This window comes from Saccostrea cucullata, unplaced genomic scaffold, assembly GCF_032062105.1.
Source record: "Saccostrea cucullata isolate Sc308-1 unplaced genomic scaffold, CSIRO_AGI_Scuc_v1 ctg4233, whole genome shotgun sequence".
Taxonomy (NCBI): domain Eukaryota; kingdom Metazoa; phylum Mollusca; class Bivalvia; order Ostreida; family Ostreidae; genus Saccostrea; species Saccostrea cuccullata.
This window is the reverse complement of record NW_026936610.1, coordinates 1-18,240: the sequence shown is the minus strand read 5'-3', so window position 1 is coordinate 18,240 and position 18,240 is coordinate 1. Positions and strand designations below refer to the sequence as shown.

General features: G+C 32.8%; 1 protein-coding gene and 1 long non-coding RNA gene across 2 annotated transcripts; both read left to right on the top strand.

Moving 5' to 3' along the window:
• The first annotated feature begins 977 nt into the window (after positions 1-977).
• LOC134245925 (uncharacterized) lies at positions 978-4,282 on the top strand. The gene is made up of 5 exons (XM_062728159.1): positions 978-1,097; positions 2,456-2,554; positions 2,706-2,826; positions 3,777-3,920; positions 4,107-4,282. The coding sequence occupies exons 2-5, from the start codon at positions 2,465-2,467 to the stop codon at positions 4,280-4,282; spliced, it is 531 nt and encodes a 176-aa protein (XP_062584143.1). The 5' UTR covers positions 978-1,097; positions 2,456-2,464.
• Positions 4,283-5,863: 1,581 nt separating this feature from the next.
• LOC134245921 (uncharacterized) lies at positions 5,864-7,331 on the top strand. Its single transcript, XR_009987545.1, has 3 exons — positions 5,864-5,950; positions 7,026-7,093; positions 7,207-7,331. It is a non-coding gene; the product is annotated as an uncharacterized LOC134245921 (long non-coding RNA).
• Positions 7,332-18,240: the final 10,909 nt, after the last annotated feature.

Sequence of the window (18,240 nt, the reverse complement as noted above, 5' to 3'; positions counted from 1 at the left end):
GAAAGATCTTTTTAATTTTGGTTAGTGTGATATTATCTTTTTAAAAAGCCATATATGACGTTAAATTGGGAGACAGCTGAGGACACTATTTTCTTAAGGGAAATTACTCTTGAAATGGATCATTTTGAGACTTTCCTTAAAATAAAGAAATGCATCAAATTAACGACGTCATATTCCCAGAATGATACCTTTATGCTAAATACCTTCTTTATCGATAAAAGCCATGTACACAACTAATATTTGAGACAGTTTCAAAATTTAAAAAAAAAAAAAAACATTTAATTTTTAGGGCACAATTAAGCAAAAAACGTACCTTCTTTTGAAATATTGAGATTAAGATGTTTTTCTTTTTCTTGATTAATTAAATAAATGAAATACCACTTGTCTGTAATATGGCTCCAAGGAAAAGTAAACACGTATGTTCCTCGCTATTTATGTTGAAGACACCCAATTTTATTAAAATAGCAGGCTATTATTAGACACAATTCAGTTCTATTTTAGACATTTTTTTACGCAATGTCAAAGTTTGGGATTTAAAGCCGATCAATAACGATTCTATTCATTTAAATCTTCGTTTAACTGCGCATAATCGACAAGTGCCAAAAATAAAGAATCGAATTACCATGTAAACATAATGCCCAAGATTCTAACGCTCACCTGGTCAAGTAAATTTTATAAAAAGTGATGTTTTTCTCACCTTTTTCTACACTATTAAAATACTTCAGTCCAAAACTTTCCACAAATTTCGTAGATGATTAATAACTGTTTTAAAAACATTTATTGGTAGGTAATATTTACTTACAGGGTCATTATAACGACCACAGAATTCACAAAATGCTGACTTTAAACGAGGTGGTTAAAATCCCTGTAACATAAACTTATCTGTTCTTAACCTGCCTATGTTTAACAGCTTATCGTACTCGGAGCATGCTCTTGATTGTTAAATAAGTTAGGAAATGTAAAGGTGATAAGGTGACCAGGTGATAGGAGGATATCTCTACGTAAATAAGAAAAGCTTACAATGGCAAAGGGTGACCTCGTTTGTCAAAGGAGTAAAAATTGGAAGGCCGCGATTGACATCAGCGGATGAAAATTAGGTAGGGACTGTTTCTTTACCAATTGCTCGACTTTTTTTAAACAAAATGTTGAGGTCCTTCGGATAGGCCCTGGAAAACTGAGGTCCCGTCTCATGGCAGGTGCTGGCACTATAAAGATACCTCATTGCCCGATTTTCAATTTCAACCTGCAAAGGACTAAATTTGAAGACCTTCATTGATAAACGTTGGCGATTCTATATGAGTGAAACATTCTCCAATGATACGTCAAGCAACATTCAATCATTTAATCAATCATTTATACATATTGTAAGTTGTTTGTTGACCCTTATGGTCAACATCCAGATATGAAACAGATGAGATAGACATTAAGTGTCATTGAATTCATGTCCACTGGGTTAAATATCGAATCGACATATCAATGAAAGTTTACCGACTGTATACAAGAAAGCATCACTAAAACTAAACTGCATGGCTCTACTTCGGCATAATAATGTTATCCTAATGTCGAGTTGAATAATATTTTTTTTAAAGACCGTTTTTTCCGTGTTTTCTTCTTCTCATATAGAAGTTTTGGAATAAATTCTGCTTCACAGGAATAAACGTTAACTTATAACGTATATTTCCATATGCTAGTATTTCATTAAGTGCCTAATCTTTACCTTCATTTACTAGCACCTTATATATTGTTGTTAGCATCATACTACTGAATACAAAGTTTGTCTGTTCAGGTGAGCTATAAAACTAATAGGGGACCTCCTCTTTGAAAACACTTTAAGTGCGCTTTAAATACGCACAATAACAAACCAATATTAGAATCTATTTGCACGTTTATTTTTAGAATCAAATATATATAGTTATTGGGACATGTTACGCTGTTTTCTTTGATGTTATATATAAATACAAACTGTTCCATATTACACAGCGGTACTGAAGAGCTCCCATATAGGTTGGTCATCACTCAGCTTTTATAACTGATTCTTTTCCTTTTCTCTAATGATTTTTCTCTTCATTCTTTGTTTAATTTTTCTTCTTTTTTGTCTAATTTTAATACGTTTGTTCGTTCGTTTGTTTGTTGTTTAACGTCCCTCTTGAGAATTGTTCACTCATATGGAGACCATACCACTTGCCGGTGGAGGGCTGCAAATTTTGACCTTTACTCAGGCCCATAGAGCAGGGAGATATCTTTTTCGTGCCAGCACCTATTATGATGCGGTTCCTCGGTTTAAGCCAAAAAAATAATGCATTGAATATAAAATATGGAAACTGGGATTCATTATCAGCGCATCAAAAATGACTGAAATACTTTCTTTAAATGAATTACAAGTATAACTTCTTTTTTTAAACGACAATTCCTCGCTTAGTAAATAATCTTATGTTTGTTATGGATACTTTAAAAGAGAATAAGGATGCCGATTTATGTTGAATTGCTATCGTCAGCCATTGGTTTGATTTTATGCATCGTTGCCACGGCCCTACCTGGATTCATAATTGAAGAGGTAACTGTAACTTATTTGAACGATTATAATTGTATTTAAACTCGGTAGAATATTAAATAGAAGAATAGAAACACCATTTGTTGTGCAACAATTAAAGGAAACAGTAATGTATTTTCCTTGTAATAGCAATTTATACTATTCAATTTTGTAGGTTAGCCAATTGAGCATTTTTTACGCCAGGGATTGTGATCGCCAGGAAACTGACAAATGCTCGACAAGTTCTTACGTAGCTTTAGATGAGAAATATAAGTTCAATGGGGCGCTTCAGCTCTGTAAGTCTCTTTCTCTTTCTCTCTCTTTCTCTCTCTCTCTCTCTCTCTCTCTCATTTTTTCTAAAAGTTTTCTACATAGTTATTTGATTTACTTCCGATTTTGAAAAGAAGTATTTTTAAATATTTACATTTACAATAAAGAACAAGGTTCACGTTTGCCTTATTTGGCCCTGTGAATTTCTGAAAAACTGAAACTACATAGTTTTTGTTAACAATGCATCTAATATCTTTTAGATCTTTGGTGATTGTGTATATATAAAAAAAATGACGTAATTTACTGGCTAGTCAATGCATTATAACGTCACGAAATGCGTCCTCAAAAAAAGTATACAAAATCGGCCAATTTTAAAAGCTATTTTTCGATATTTAATATAGAGCGCAATCTCTGATCTAAGATATCCAATCAGTAAATGAAAAACTGTTTCTGAGGATTAAAAGACATGTTTTATTTTTTTAGACAAGAGAGTGCGCTCATATGATTTTTCTTCATTAAAAATATACTCAAATATACCTGTTTAGCCTAAAATTCAAGAACATTGAAATTTTATCAAGTCAGTTCTCCGAGACCTGGCCTTTTAGGAGAAAAATTTTAATAGGATATGAAAACATGAAGTCTCTAATTTATTTAAATGCTTCATATGAACAATCAAGTGTTTATAAATCAATTGGTATATCTACAGGGCTATTTTATGCATAAAGTGAACCGACTTCTTTCCCCTATATATGATTCTTTACAAAATAAAATGCAGTATATTTCCTCATGAACTACATTACATATGTACTACGAATAAGCATGAATATCTCCTTTGTTACGCCACTTGACGTCAAAAAATATAGTGCACACTGTTTTGCGTTAAAAATAACAGTTGAACGCTTCACGCCGGCATATTTATCGAAGTCTTAAAAAAACCTTAACAGAACATATATAAAATAACCATATTTTTCTTCAGCAATGATAGATGTGCAGATAGAGAGTCTCCTTGCTGTCGCGGCCGGTGGAGTTGGATGGTCGATTCTTTTTTGGAATAATACCAAGAGAAAAGCGTCGATTCCATCGACGTTTGTGATTGGGGGAATTTTACTACTTGTGGCAGGTAATGACTTCCTACCTTAATAAACGATATCAGTAAATAGCCGTAGAACATTATCTATCTAAGGAAGAAAACCATAAATATGAGCGATAATCTACGCGTTCAAACCGTTTAGATTAATATTTAGATTAAGGATATGCTTTAAATATAAATGAGATAATTTTAAGTGAACTTTTTTTCCATTCATAGTTACATCTGAGTTCGCTGTCTTGGTTCGATTCATCGCCACGAACGCTTCCAAAAAAGCGACACATGGGAAAGAATTTTCTTTTGGAGTTCCGTACTCATTAATACTTGTCGGCTTTGGTATTGTATTCATGCTTGTTGCTGTTATAAGGAATTTTTACCTCAATATCAGACATTAAGATTTTTCGATGACTAATCAACGGACGGAAGATGAACCGAGGAGTAATATCACTGAAAACAAAATCTAAAGCTAAAAGACATCATCTTTAAAATATGTTGAGAATTAAATTTTATTTTGTAAGAATATGATAAATTTGTAATTTTTCCTTTATGATCAATTAGACTTAATTATAAAAAGTAGTAGTATTTAAATTATTTCAAAACATAAAATGTCTGTACAAAAAATATTTAGTATTTTTTAAGAAAACAATATTGTACAGGACGACATATTTTTGTATCATTACGACAAATAAAATATTACAAATATGAACAACAGAAGTTTATGAGTATTAAATAAATGCTCTTTTCCTCTGTCTTTGAAGTAAGTAATAGCAAATTTGCAACAAACATCAAAGTAGCATCTCATTTTGCTTTCATGTTGATTTTGGCACATATTGAGAATGCTTTACTTTGACATTTACTTTCAAAATGTGATGACTTTACAACAGGTTTTGTTTTAAATTTGATATCATATTTAAAATAATTGAAAAAAAAAACAAATGATAGCTATGTGTAAAAGATGTGACATTTACAAGAATTCCCCATGGTTTGAAATTTGAATATGTCTTTTATCAAATAAAGCAAAAATAAATTAATAACATTGTCTGAATGATGCCGTATTTATCTTTTAAATATCAAATAAGGGTATACTTTTGAGAATGTGAGGATGTTTGCTCTCTATATATACATGAACTACAACTGCTTTTGAAAATTGTTTATTACTGCTACAGTGTCATAACTAATTAGTAGGTAAATTGTTTTCTTCTATTGGATTTGAACTTGGATTTAATTTTAAAAGTTGTAATTCAACTTATATTCATAGACCATTTCTATGAGAAAATTTCAAAATCATATGTCAGGTTTTCATGTTTTATAATATTCCAACACAACCAAATTGAATTTAAATTGATGTCAAATATTTGATTTCAAAATACTTTTGAATTTGTTTACAAAAATTATACATAGCAGGTTGAGGTAAATGGACATACCATCTCTTACAAATACATTACACCTCTATAAGATGATTAACATTTGTGATTTACAAACTTCAAAAGATTGTTCAACATTATTTTAAAATTCATTCAGAAGTGTGTAAAGCGATTTTAATTTTATAAAAAATTCCAAGGAACTTTTAGAACATTTGAAATCACAAAATTTTAACAAAATCAATAACATTAAAAGGTACATTGTGGCAATTTGAAAGACATAATGAATTTCCCATGACAAATAAAGGTCCAGGCTTCACACATCATTTTCATATAGTTTCTATAAATAAAAATTAAAGTGTTTTCTTTTTAAACAAGAAGCCAATTGGCCACACTACCATCTGAGCACATGATTTTTAAAAACACAAATCAGCTCAGTATTGAAAAACTAACTTGTCAGAAATTGATTTTTTATTACTTGAGAACATTATATCAATTAAATATACACTTCATAAAAAGTACAACATTCACTAAAAATGTATTTCTTTATGACTATAGGTGACTCTCGATGTATTTCATTTAATATGAAAATAAAAAATGATTACATATGATGTGTTTCTTTTTAGGCCAACAGCAGACTCTAAATCTAAAGAACCAGAAAATTGTAACAAATCTTGGCCATTTAATTTTGAAATGGTCAAGGTAAGTAATTTGTAATTTAAAAGTTTTTTTCTCTGGATATTGATTTTTAACTCAGAGAAAAAGTAATCTTGCTTGAAAAACCTGGAATTAATATACATTACATCTTGAACCCCCCCCCCCCCCCCCCCAGGATCTTTGGACTTTGTCATATTTTTTCTTGAACTTAAGATTATGTTTCCTACATCTTTGAAAGAAAAAATGTATTACTTGGTTTAGTTAAATTTCTTGCATTGAGTGACTGATACTTCTTTTACTTTTTGACCAAGGTAAGGTAAATGAAAAATTTCATATGCTGCAGTAAACTCAGCAAGAAAATTTTGAAGTGTAAATTTCACTTTGAGTGGACTTACATGCATATAAGTGATGGTGTTAAATGTGACCCATTTTAGGGGGTTTTTTTTGGAGGGAGGGGAAGTAGCATGTACACTAACAGAGGTTTGACCTCTACTTAGGACACTGCTTGAAAATTTGAATTACTCTTCTGTGTGTCCATTGATATTCACTGTGACATGAAAAATCAAAACAGTAAAATTATTGAAAAGTTTTTAAACTGTAGGAGCTCTAGGAAGACAAGCACGACATTTATTTTGGGTAACTTTGTCTATCTGTCTGTTCATATATTTGAATTCATGATACTCTGATCATTAAATTTTACCCACAGGAACTTTAAGATAAGAATTAATATTCTTATAAATGTATGGTTTTATCACTATGTTTGTATGCATGCCTAAATATCACCATCTTTTAATATTCATTAGTGAGACCTCTGACTCGGACTGTGTTATTTATTTCTAGTTAAAGTACAGGTATATACATGTATACTCTCAAATATATACCGTTAATTTACATCAGTGAAGACAAATCATATATTTCAGTAAAAACAACAGAAGTCTTATATCATCTTTATTTTGTTCATTGTTAATATATCTGTTAATGACACATTTGTTTATGACCCCACCCTAAAGTCAAATTTTGGGTATTTTTTTATTACCCTCCCCCCCCCCCCCCCCCCCGAGTCAGTCAGTAGTTTGTAGTTATTTTACTATCACTGTGTACAATTTTTTGTTTGTTTCAGCCACTGGTGCCAGATTTGAAGAGATTTTGGCCAAACCTCTATCCAGATACAGAAGCAAACAGTTTCTGGTAGAAAAATTTAACTTTATATCAGAGAATATTCTACAGTGATGAGTAAACTGTATGTGACATTACATTAAATAAAATCCTTGATGAAGAGTACACCTATACTTTAATTTTAGGGAACATGAGTGGTCAAAACATGGAACCTGTGCTACCTCAGTACCTGCTACCTCTAATGAACTCAAGTACTTCCAAATGGGACTCAAGCTTCATGCTCAATACAACCTCACAAAGTAAATGTTTTCAGTTATTAAATCATTAAGAATAAGGTTTTCCTATATTTATATGTTTGTTTGTTTTTTCAAAGATATGTTGTATTTAAGTAATGTTTATGTCCCCCTTTCACGAAAGCGAGGGGACATTAAATCTCATTCGTCAGTCTGTCCATCTGTCACAAAAACTTTAACCTTGCCCATAACTTTTGATTTAGCGAAGCTATGACTTTCATATTTCAGAAGCTATGACTTTCATATTTCACATGTGTATTCCGTGTGACAAGACCTATCTTTGGATACCACCAAATTTGACCTTTTGACCTTGGAGTTTGACCCACTTTTACACAAAATCTCCCAATGTTTACTTTGGCCATAACTTTTGAATGGTAGATACTAGAACTTTCATATTTCACATATATATTCTATGTAATAAGACTTTTCATTGGATACCAACAACTTTGACTTTTTGACCTTGACCTTGGAGATTTCCATACTTATGGAAAAACTTTAACCTTGTCCATAACTTTTGAATGGTAAGGGCTAGGGCTTTCGTACTTCACTAATGTAATCCATGTGAGAAGACCTTTCATTGGATACCAAAAATGTTGACCCCTTGACCTTGACCTTGGAGTTTGACCTTCTTTTCAAAAACTTTGACCTTGGCCACAACTTTTGAATGGTAGATACTAGGACTTTTATATTTCACATATGTATTCTTTTTGGCAAGACCTTTCATTGGATACCAACAACTTTGACCTTTTGACCTTGGAGATTTCCGTACTTATGAAAAAAATTTAACTTTGGCCATAACTTTCGAACGGTATGGGCTAGGACTTTCATTTTTCACATATGTAATCCTTTTGAGAAGATCTTTCATTGGATACCAAGAACTTTAACGCTTTGAAGATCTTTCATTGGATACCAAGAACTTTAACCCTCTCCTTGAGTTTCTTATTAACAATATGGTGTTTTTTGGTGATTATGTCTTCCAACAATCTGTTGGAATTCCCATGGGTACCAATTGCACTCCGTTAATAGAAGACCTCTTTTTTATTCATATGAAGCAGAATTTTTTATTCATAAATCTACAACTGGAAAAGAAGAAAATATTTGCTGTGGCCTTCAACTCGTTATTTAGATGTAGCAACATTGTATTGTCAATTGACAATGGTTATTTCCATTCTTATCTCGATACGATATATCCCGGAGAGTTTGAAGTAAAGGATACCACAAAGTCAGACACATCTGTTTCATATTTGGATAATTTACTAAAGAAAGAGGATGCTCATCCCTCCATGGCACCTGATCCCACTTCTGATGTTTTAAAGGTCTGTATTTGCTTTGCTTCAAATTTTGTATTGTTTTATGGACTAACGAGCTTGAATACTGTTCGTTATCTCCATACATTTCATCCAAAGTCGGCCAGAATACGACCCATTGATCGTTTATATTTGTTTGCTAACAATGTCATTAAACAACTTTAGAATTTACAAATTGCTGACATATCATCAATTTATCTGTGATGTGTATCCGGATCATATTCAGAGCATGTTCTTAGCAAATAATTGGGAGGAATATATACAATAAGCAGGCGACAGTAGAAAAAAAAAAGTTGACTCTAAAATCATCTCGTTTTTTTATACACCCACAATTTCATTCATAATTATTTCTTTTATTATTAAAAGCTGATGCAAGTTACCCAATGTTTGTGAATTCAGAAAACTGCAAAACAGGACACATTTTCATAAATTTACACTACTACAACATAGGTAATCTCAAACGGATGAAGTTTGTCCGGAGTCGTACTTATAAAATCTCGTGTGTATATACATGAATTTAGTTGCATTTCCTTATGACAGAGTACTTTAAATTCATATTCTTATTAAAATGCAGAGTGACGGTCTGAATAGAGATGATTGCATAGAGTGAGTACTAAGTCAAATATATACATAAATACTTTTAATTAAAGATAACGACTTTTGAAAACATATATCTATTTACTTTACAGCGGCCGTTGGTATAAAACATATAGCTGGTTGCCAAACGACGTATTTACAGGCAGACAAGAAGCAGACGGCAAAACACTTTACGTAGTCTGCGCCTACATTGGTGGCGTCTTTACACCTGGAAAATTCGGGCTGCATTTTTAATAGTGGAGCCTGTATTCCGTACGATGGTGAAGAAAGGATTTGCCCAAGTTTTTACCATCTGTGCAATAAGAATTCTAATAAATGGATGTATAGCTGGGAGCGCGCCTCCAACGGAAACGTCCCTCATAACGCTCTAAGGGTGGATGAGGGGCTGTACGTGGGTCGAGTCCACCACGAGGGGAGTCTTATTCCATGTAAAGTTCACACAACGGATGGATGTGCTTATTTTGGTTATGCTGGGAAAGAACACAAAGCCAAGAGGTGCTCGTCTCCACATTGAATCTGTGGTCAGGCAGAGGAGGGGAAGGGCAAAAGAGGCCAAGGAATAGTCTCGCCAATAAAGCCGAGAGGGAAATAGACTTTAATAGATTGTTCACTCTAGGAAAATATCAAAGCATTTCTGACGTTTAACGTAATTTTTTCTAGTTCAGATAGTTATCAGTTTGAAATATTTCTGGATCATTACCTTTGAAAAAATATTGATAATTTACTTCAACTTGTAAATAGTCCTCGAATCTTATGTAATATTTTAAAGCAATAACAACTTGCTTGTGTGTGTTTTAGATTATAGAGTTTTATTTCTATAATTCTTATCAATTTTTTTTATTTATTTTTACGATGGTATATTTTTGATACTCCTCTGTAGGCTCTTGATTGGAAATAAAGTAATTTTTTGTCAATTGTTTATAATTAACTTGGATAACATTTTAACAAAACTTCTGTAATCTTTGGTTTTCAGCAGGCAAACTTGATACATGATTATTATAAGCAATTAAGGATGGTTCATGTAGTAAAATTAAAATGTACTACTACCTAAATCTGCTCTGCTACATGGCATTTAGGAGGCAGAGTACAGAAGCTGTAAAAGGAAAGGGAGTTTGATCAGATTTGTGAAATTTGGACCAGTTGATCACTTCCCTGCGCTCGATCTGTTGGGAAATGTATCCTTATTCATCTTTGCTATCCACCTCTGATAAAGGGAAAAAAAGAGGCCCATGAGCAACAATGATCACCTGAGTAACTTTAGCCCTGTTGTTCTTCACCATATCCTCCCCCTTATTGCCCCACTGTACCCAACCCCACCCCCATTGCACATTGAGGCATGATTTCAACAATTTCGAATCTACACTATACCCATGCTTCCACATTATTTTTCTGTTTTCTGGCCCAATGGTTCTTGAGAAGATTTTAAAGATTTTTTTCCAATATGTTTGAATGTAGCTGCAGAACTGTAGCTCTCCGAAAAAAAAATATTTTGACAGACCGGACAACTATCAATATATTTTTCCGGAGAGCTACAGTTCTGCAGCTACATGTTTTAATGTAACAAAAAATTATTGGCAGTTTTATCCTCAAGCTACGCCAAGAGGCCATGACTTGAATAATATAGAATCTACATTACCCTAGGATTCTTCCAGATAATCGTTTCAGCTTTTCTGATTCTTGAGAAGAAGACTAAAGAAAGACACCAGTCTTTTTCGAATTTTCTTGATTATCTCTACTTGGAAAGGGGCTTGACCCTTTATATTAAAATTTTAAAAAAAAAGCCCTCCTTTAGACAGGGATGCTTTGTATCAGATTTATTTAGTTAAAATTGGCCCAGTGGTTCTTGATAAGAAATTGAAAATGTAATAAGTTTATTTACAGACGGACATAAAGACAGCCGCCGGACACCGGGTGATCAAAAAAGCTCACTTTACCTTTAAGCTCTGGTGAGCTTAAATGTAATTCGTAGTTTGATGAAGAGAAGTATTTTGCGAGAATTGATAATGTATAGTAAAAACATACACGTGTAAACAAAGATTAAGAAGCTCAATTCGACAGAAATAAGTTAGGTAATTTTTGGCTCACCTGAGCTGAAAGCTCAAGCACAACTGTGAGTATGAAGTTTATATTGTCGAAAAAATGTGGGAAAACAATTCCTACCCTTAACTATAAAATCACCAGGATTGCAACGTGTTTTGGGTGCTAAGAAATAGATGTGGGTTTGGTCAAAAACATTTCGCGACCAATTCAGTATCCGGAGTGTTTGGTGTTTGTACTATTTATTCAAGTTGCTTGATGCCATGCATGCCCCTTTCTTCTACCTTGACGGCTCATCCTGGAAACCATGCCACTAAACCAGAGGTGAATCCCACAGTGTAAATTTGACGTCTTCAAAAACATGTTTAAATAAAATTCAATACGCAATTGTTCATAGAAATTTGATTCAGTTACTTTAGATATATTAAGAGAACTTTAAAAAGTTATCAATTCTTTTTCGTACTTATATAAGAATATGTACCAGGAACAGATAATTCAGTTTTTACAAGGCGCCACATTTAAATTATTGAAAAGACCAAAACAGCTAAACTTGGCGACCTGATAAGTCATTATTTTGTTTTAAGAAATACATTTTTAATTTAATCACATATGGTAAAATAACATTGTGCATGAAGTTTTACACGCATTTTCTTTCTTTTCTTCAATAATGTCAAATTTTCACCGCGGGTTTTTCTTCTGTTTAAGTGGCATGGAGTCCGGGATGAACTGTCAAGGTGGAAAAAGTGCCATGCATGCAAGGCCCAATCAAGATTGATTGTTTTTAATAAAGAGCTCCGGATACTGAATTTTTCGCGAAATGTTTTTCACTAAACCCAGATCTATTTAATTTGGTGGGTCCCCACAAAAACACATTGCCATCCTGGTGTGTGTGTGTGTTTATTTTTATTTAGCTGAGGGTGGGAAATTTTTTGCGGGGGTAGGGTGACAAACAAAAGGGGAATCTAAGCTTTACATTGAAGTATATGGGAAAGAACAATGACAATATTTGATTCCATTGCATGCAATCAACCATTTTCATCAGTATAGTATTTAGAGAAGAAGAAGAAAAGAAATAATTATTTTCACTATATAATCTATTAAGCCCCGCCCTATCATCAGAAACCCTGACCCTAGAGCCATGTTTTTCACAATTTTGGTAGAGGACGACTCAATGCTGATTACAATCATACCAACAGTTTGACTGCTTAATGTCCAGGAGTAAAGAAGATTTTAAAAGATTGCATGGATTTATGGCCCCATCCCCCTGGCCCATTGGGGTAAGGACCATGAAATTCACAATTTTTGTTCCCTCTCTCCCATTGATGCTTTGTGTCATAATTTGTTGAGATGGGTAGAGCGGTTTCAGAGAAGAAGCTGAAAATGTTCAAATGTAAACGCACGACGAACGCCGGCGGACGACAACGGATAGCAATAGTCACCTGAGCTTACTCACCTGTTATTTCGTGGCTAGAAATGTTCCCAATGCGAAGGAAATATTTCTACTGATAAGAAAAATGGGGGAAAATGTAAAAAAAAAATCATACATTTTTTTTCTTTATACCCAGTTTTAAATATATGTCAAAATTATGTTTTAATGTGTCAAAATGAAATATTTGATAGAAATCTATGGGAGAGTCGACTATTTGATGAAATTGTACATTTTTCATGTTTAAATACATACTATAATTTATTGTAAAAATATAATCCTGTCCCATCAGTTTAAGACTTTGTCCTTTTCCCCCTTTAGTTCGATAATGACAACGCTGTACGTCGGCTTATAATTTGCTTAAAGATATTCCGATTGATTCATTCCTTTTCCTTATTTTGTGTCGGAGTTTTTTTTTTTACAGAAAAGTGTTTTATGAACGGATTGCACATGTGTAAATTTTTCCATTTTATGTCAGCACGATATATCCCATATGAGCTTGAAATAAACATATCACAGAGTCTGAAACCTCTGTCTCATTTAAGGATATTTTACTATAAAAAGACGTCAATAGTTCTCTACTCACAAAGCTTTATTTAAAATGTTTTGACTTTTACTTTTCAATCGTCAATTTCCCTTACTTTTGCAACGATACACCTTATATAATATACAATATACATATCTCCAGTTGATTTGATACGCAGGGCCATGTTCTTTTAAACAAGGTAAATAATTGACAGCTAATTATAAATTGCTGAAAAAGAATATCAGCAGTCTCGTCTAAAGTCATTATTTCGATATAATGACCTTGTCAGCATATACAATTTATGATAAAGTTAAATGCTGACTTGCGTTTTTTTACTTATTTTTAAGCCGTTATATACATACTGAATTGTCGACGGATTTTGTCGTAGTTTCATGATCATGACAAGAAGCACATGGCTGTTGTGACAGGTCGGCAGGGGATGCATACTCCTCTATGGCACCTAATCCTACCTCTGATCCTTTTTGGTGGTCAGTGTTTTATCTGCTTCAATTTTGTATTTTTCATGGACTTTTGAGCTTGAATCCTGTTATCTCTATATGTTTCAGTCTAAAACATGGAACACAAAAATAATGAAATTAAGTGTTTCAAGAGGATAATCATGCACACATTCATACAAAAAGAGTAGGTTTCTTCAAAGATTGAAATATTCGATCTTTTCCATTTGCATTGAATAATGTTTTCTATTATGCCCCTGGATTGAGAGATCCTGAGGGTATTTTGTTTTTGACCTGTCTGTAGTGTAAACATAGTCTGCAGTCAGATTAATAATACCACCGCTGCCACCAGGTTGTGTTGGATAATAACCTAACACAGGGTTCTTTATATACATATATTTATTCTACTATAAACAACGTCCAGCTACATGAGTTACAAGATATATTGTGTGTGTTCTCTATAGATTCTCACACTCCCCAACTCCCATACTGCACCCATATCAAATATCATCAGCTTTCATTCATTCATTGCAGCCAGCGTGGGAATATTAATCTGACTGCAGACTATGTTTACACTACATAGACATACTTGTTTGTCTGTCTGTTTTTCTGTCTGTCTGTTGTCAACTTTAACCTAGCACATACTATTGAGTGGTTGGGACTATGGCTTTCATATATTTCACATGTCTATTCCTTTTGACTTGGCATTTCTTTATCATGTTTGACCTCTTGACCTTGACCTTGGAGCTTGACCTACTTATACAAAGAAATTGCCCTACTATAACCTTGCCTATAACATTTGAACTGTTATTACTAGGACTTTCCTACTTTACACGTGAATTATTAATATGTGAGAAGACCTATTTTTTAAAACTTTAACCTTTGTCATAACTTTTGAACAAGTAAAACTAGGGTTTCCTATTTCACAGGTTGATTTCATGTAACAAGACCTTCCTTTGGGTACCAGATCTTTTGATCTTGACCTTTCGAGTTTGACATTTGAAAGAATTCAACCCTAGCCATAAGCTGTCATACGGGGTATCAGTGTTTCACAAAAACATCTTTTTTTATTCTATAATTTTCCATTTGTGGACTAAAGTGTTCCATTTGTATTGTAGTTTTTTTGTATTCTATAATTTTGGATTTGAATTGTATAATTTTTATGCCCCCGAATCGAAAGAATTCGGGGGTACATGTGTATATTGCTTTTGTCCTGTCTGTTTGTCTGCCTGTCTGTTGTCATCTTTAACCTAAACCATGACGATTTCGCAGTCAAAAGTAAGTTTATACCTCTTCCATCTACGTCCTTCATTAGAATTGTGATACCATCGAGGGCATAGTGTTTCAGAAACACATCGTGTTTATTTGTTTTTTTTCCATTTGTAATGTAAAGTATTTAAGAAATAAAGTCCGCGTTTTCGTGAATGTTGCAGAATAACCTCTGAGGTAGAGAAATGTCGTTTGAAAGATAAAAGCCGAGGCTTTTATATTTCAAACAACATTTTGAGACCGTGGAGGTTATTCTGCATCATTCACGACAACAAGGACATTATTTCTATTCTACCAAGGGCGATAAATACGGCTGATCGTTTCCTCTATAGAGAAACGAATTAGGTCACCATGTCTCGATTACGCTGTTTTATTTAACACCAGAGGTACAATTTGTTTGCTTACCTGTGTTAGGAATGCAGACGATCTGAGCTTTCTTTACATTGAAAATAGCCTTTTTTAAATTACAAATTTGTTCGTTATATGTATTGATCAGTTAAAACGAATACAGTGGACCCTCATTTATCCGGACGCTTTTGTTACCAGTCAATTTGTCCGGATATTTGAAGCATCCGGATATCTGAATCACTAGTTAAACAAGACAGAATAACATTAAAAAAATTCGTTCCGCTGAAAAATCGTCCGGATACCGAAGCATCCGGATATCTGGCGTCCGGATATCTGAAGGTCCACTGTATACGATAACAAAATTATGTTCCTGTTTTACTGCTAAAATCACGTTGTTTAATGTGTAGGGAGGTCCGTGGAATAGCCCCGCTTAGCTATAAAAACCGACTTCATCAGCAACTTTATGAAATTTACAGTGTTTATTTCTTATAAAGACGACACATCGATGCGGTCTAAACAAGTATTTCATTCTACAGCCAAACATGCATTTGAATTTTTTTAATTTGATACATGTTTCTGATCTGATAATTTTTTGATGAGGTTCGTGATTTATTGGAGAATAATGTCCGGCGGCTTCCTTTCATGTTTTGAATAATCGTGGTAGAAATTTGAATAATACCGGTATTTAGTTTGCATTCTATACTTTACATTTGCATTGTATAGATTCTTATTTGTATTGTAAAATTTCTTATTTGTATTGTAAAATTTCGTATTTGTATTCGAAAAGATTTCATTGTATCCGAGGATAGTTTATTTATTTCGATACGAAGGATTTTCATCGGTCAGGATTAAGTCTAAATCGTGTTGAAAATGAGTGAGATGTTCTAGGTGCTCTTGAAGAGCAAACTAGGCACTTATATTTATTTGCATACAATTAGAATTAGCTCCGCTATGGTACCGTATGTTAAATCTGTGTTTTCACAGGTTTGCTTTGCTTGTTCAAATTGACTTTCGAACATGATCGTAGTTTATTTTCATTTAAAAGTTTTGGTAAAACCATTAACTTTTAATGCCTACACTTAATCCTACACTTAATAAAATAAATCATTTTCTAAATGTGTACGATTAAGAAAATGCTTTTCAAAATACTCCATGTGCTTTATATGAAAATAAATTCTAGTGTATAATAATAATAGTTGACTGTAACAAATTTTGGAGAATGGGTTCAAAATGAATGACTGGTGTAAGTTCGGGAAAAGTATGTTGGATTCTCAAACTCAAACAGATTTGAAATGATGTTTTGATTGCTCTTAATGTGACATCTATCTATAGATAGATGAGGTGACAATATATGGTAAGTGTTACAACTACTTTACAAAAGTGATATTTACGATACTTAGGAGCACTGAACCGTCAAGAGCACATCTGGGGTAGTATTGAAGACATGAAAACATTTACTTTACAAAATCTGAGAGAAAGGAAAAAAATTTTACGTGGTGGAGATCAACTTTAAATTTTGAATTTATATCTAAAAATATTCATTATTTACTAATAAAATAATATCAAATGCCTGTCATTTGTTTAAAGTTACAATATTTCGATTGATTATCATTGGTATTTACATAAATGTCAATAAAAAAAATTGTAAAGATCAGGATTTATAGCGTAACACCAGTGTGCAATTCAGAACAGCAATAATTATTTTAATGCTCGGGTTTAACATGCCACAACAACAATAATGCGTAAGATTTTAGTGCTCGCCTGATCAGATGGCACATACATGTACATACATTCAAGGATTCCAAGTTTGTGAATTTCTAAAGGAAAATAACACAAAGCGAAAATAATATTTCTTTGAGAGAAAATTGTACAAAACTTACCCTTAAAGGTCTTATAATGTTCTAGTTATAAAGGTGTTAAGAACAATTTTGTGTAGTAAATCATATAGCGGGTATTCTTGCCTGCTCAAAAGTATGCCAATAAATTTGACGTAATTTATTTTTAGCGACACATGGTTTCCAGCTTTGCAGCCAACACTAAGAAGAATACTGACTATTTTAGAGATTAAGATTTTGTTGGCTACCATCAAAACGTCAAAATGAACTAAAATAATATCCCGATAAAATAGCCCGTTGTACAGTATTATGTAATTCTAATCAAATTATAAATCGACATTCTGGGCCTTTTGGGTCCTAGTACATTTTAACAAATATAACTTTATTCAGTAAAAAATAAATTGGATGCTTCACTATTCACCTCAATTCTGTTGACTTTGTTCATTTAGTTCATGGTTTTTTTTTTCTTTTTTCATTTATACATTCCTTTATTTATTATTATTTATTTTGTTCCTTGACCTTAATGTAGGGAGAGGGCTAAAGTAGGCTGAGCCTGTTGCCCAATTTTATTCCCCATAAATAAAAAATATTTGAAATTAAATTAATTTAAATGACTTTATCAACACCCAGCCAATAAAATTATTAATTTTTCGACATGGGTCGCTGTTAGTTCTATCTTCACATTTTTCAATTTAAATTCTTTGTGTTTATGAACCGACTGATCGGGCAAGCTCAAATAAGTTTTGACTTCCTCTTTGAAACAATGGACTGTATTACATGATAAAATACACCGTTGAACCCATTGAAGATTACAGGTATTTATTATTTACGGATTATATTTTAATTTTTGGATCATTTTTATTGATTAAGAAAAATACAGTAAAGCAATAGGGATATGTCTTGCATGTTTGTTTAGATTCTACATGTTATTATAAACATATCATGGTCTACAAAACACATTGTACACTAAAAGAATCTAAATTAAGTTTTAAAAAAATACACTTTCTGTTATTTTTTTACATGCATGTACCCAGTATTATAGCTCTGAGTTTTATTGTCCTTCCTTTCTGCTCATGACATTGACATCCATTAACAATTACAACATATTCTCTTTGTTATTCTTTAA

Bases quoted from the DNA above. Each gene is read 5' to 3' on its own strand.
- LOC134245925 (XM_062728159.1), top strand. From the start codon at position 2,465: ATGCCGATTTATGTTGAATTGCTATCGTCAGCCATTGGTTTGATTTTA. The intron at 2,555-2,705 runs GTAACTGTAACT...TCAATTTTGTAG, and splicing joins CTGGATTCATAATTGAAGAG to GTTAGCCAATTGAGCATTTT. The intron at 2,827-3,776 runs GTAAGTCTCTTT...ATTTTTCTTCAG, and splicing joins CAATGGGGCGCTTCAGCTCT to CAATGATAGATGTGCAGATA.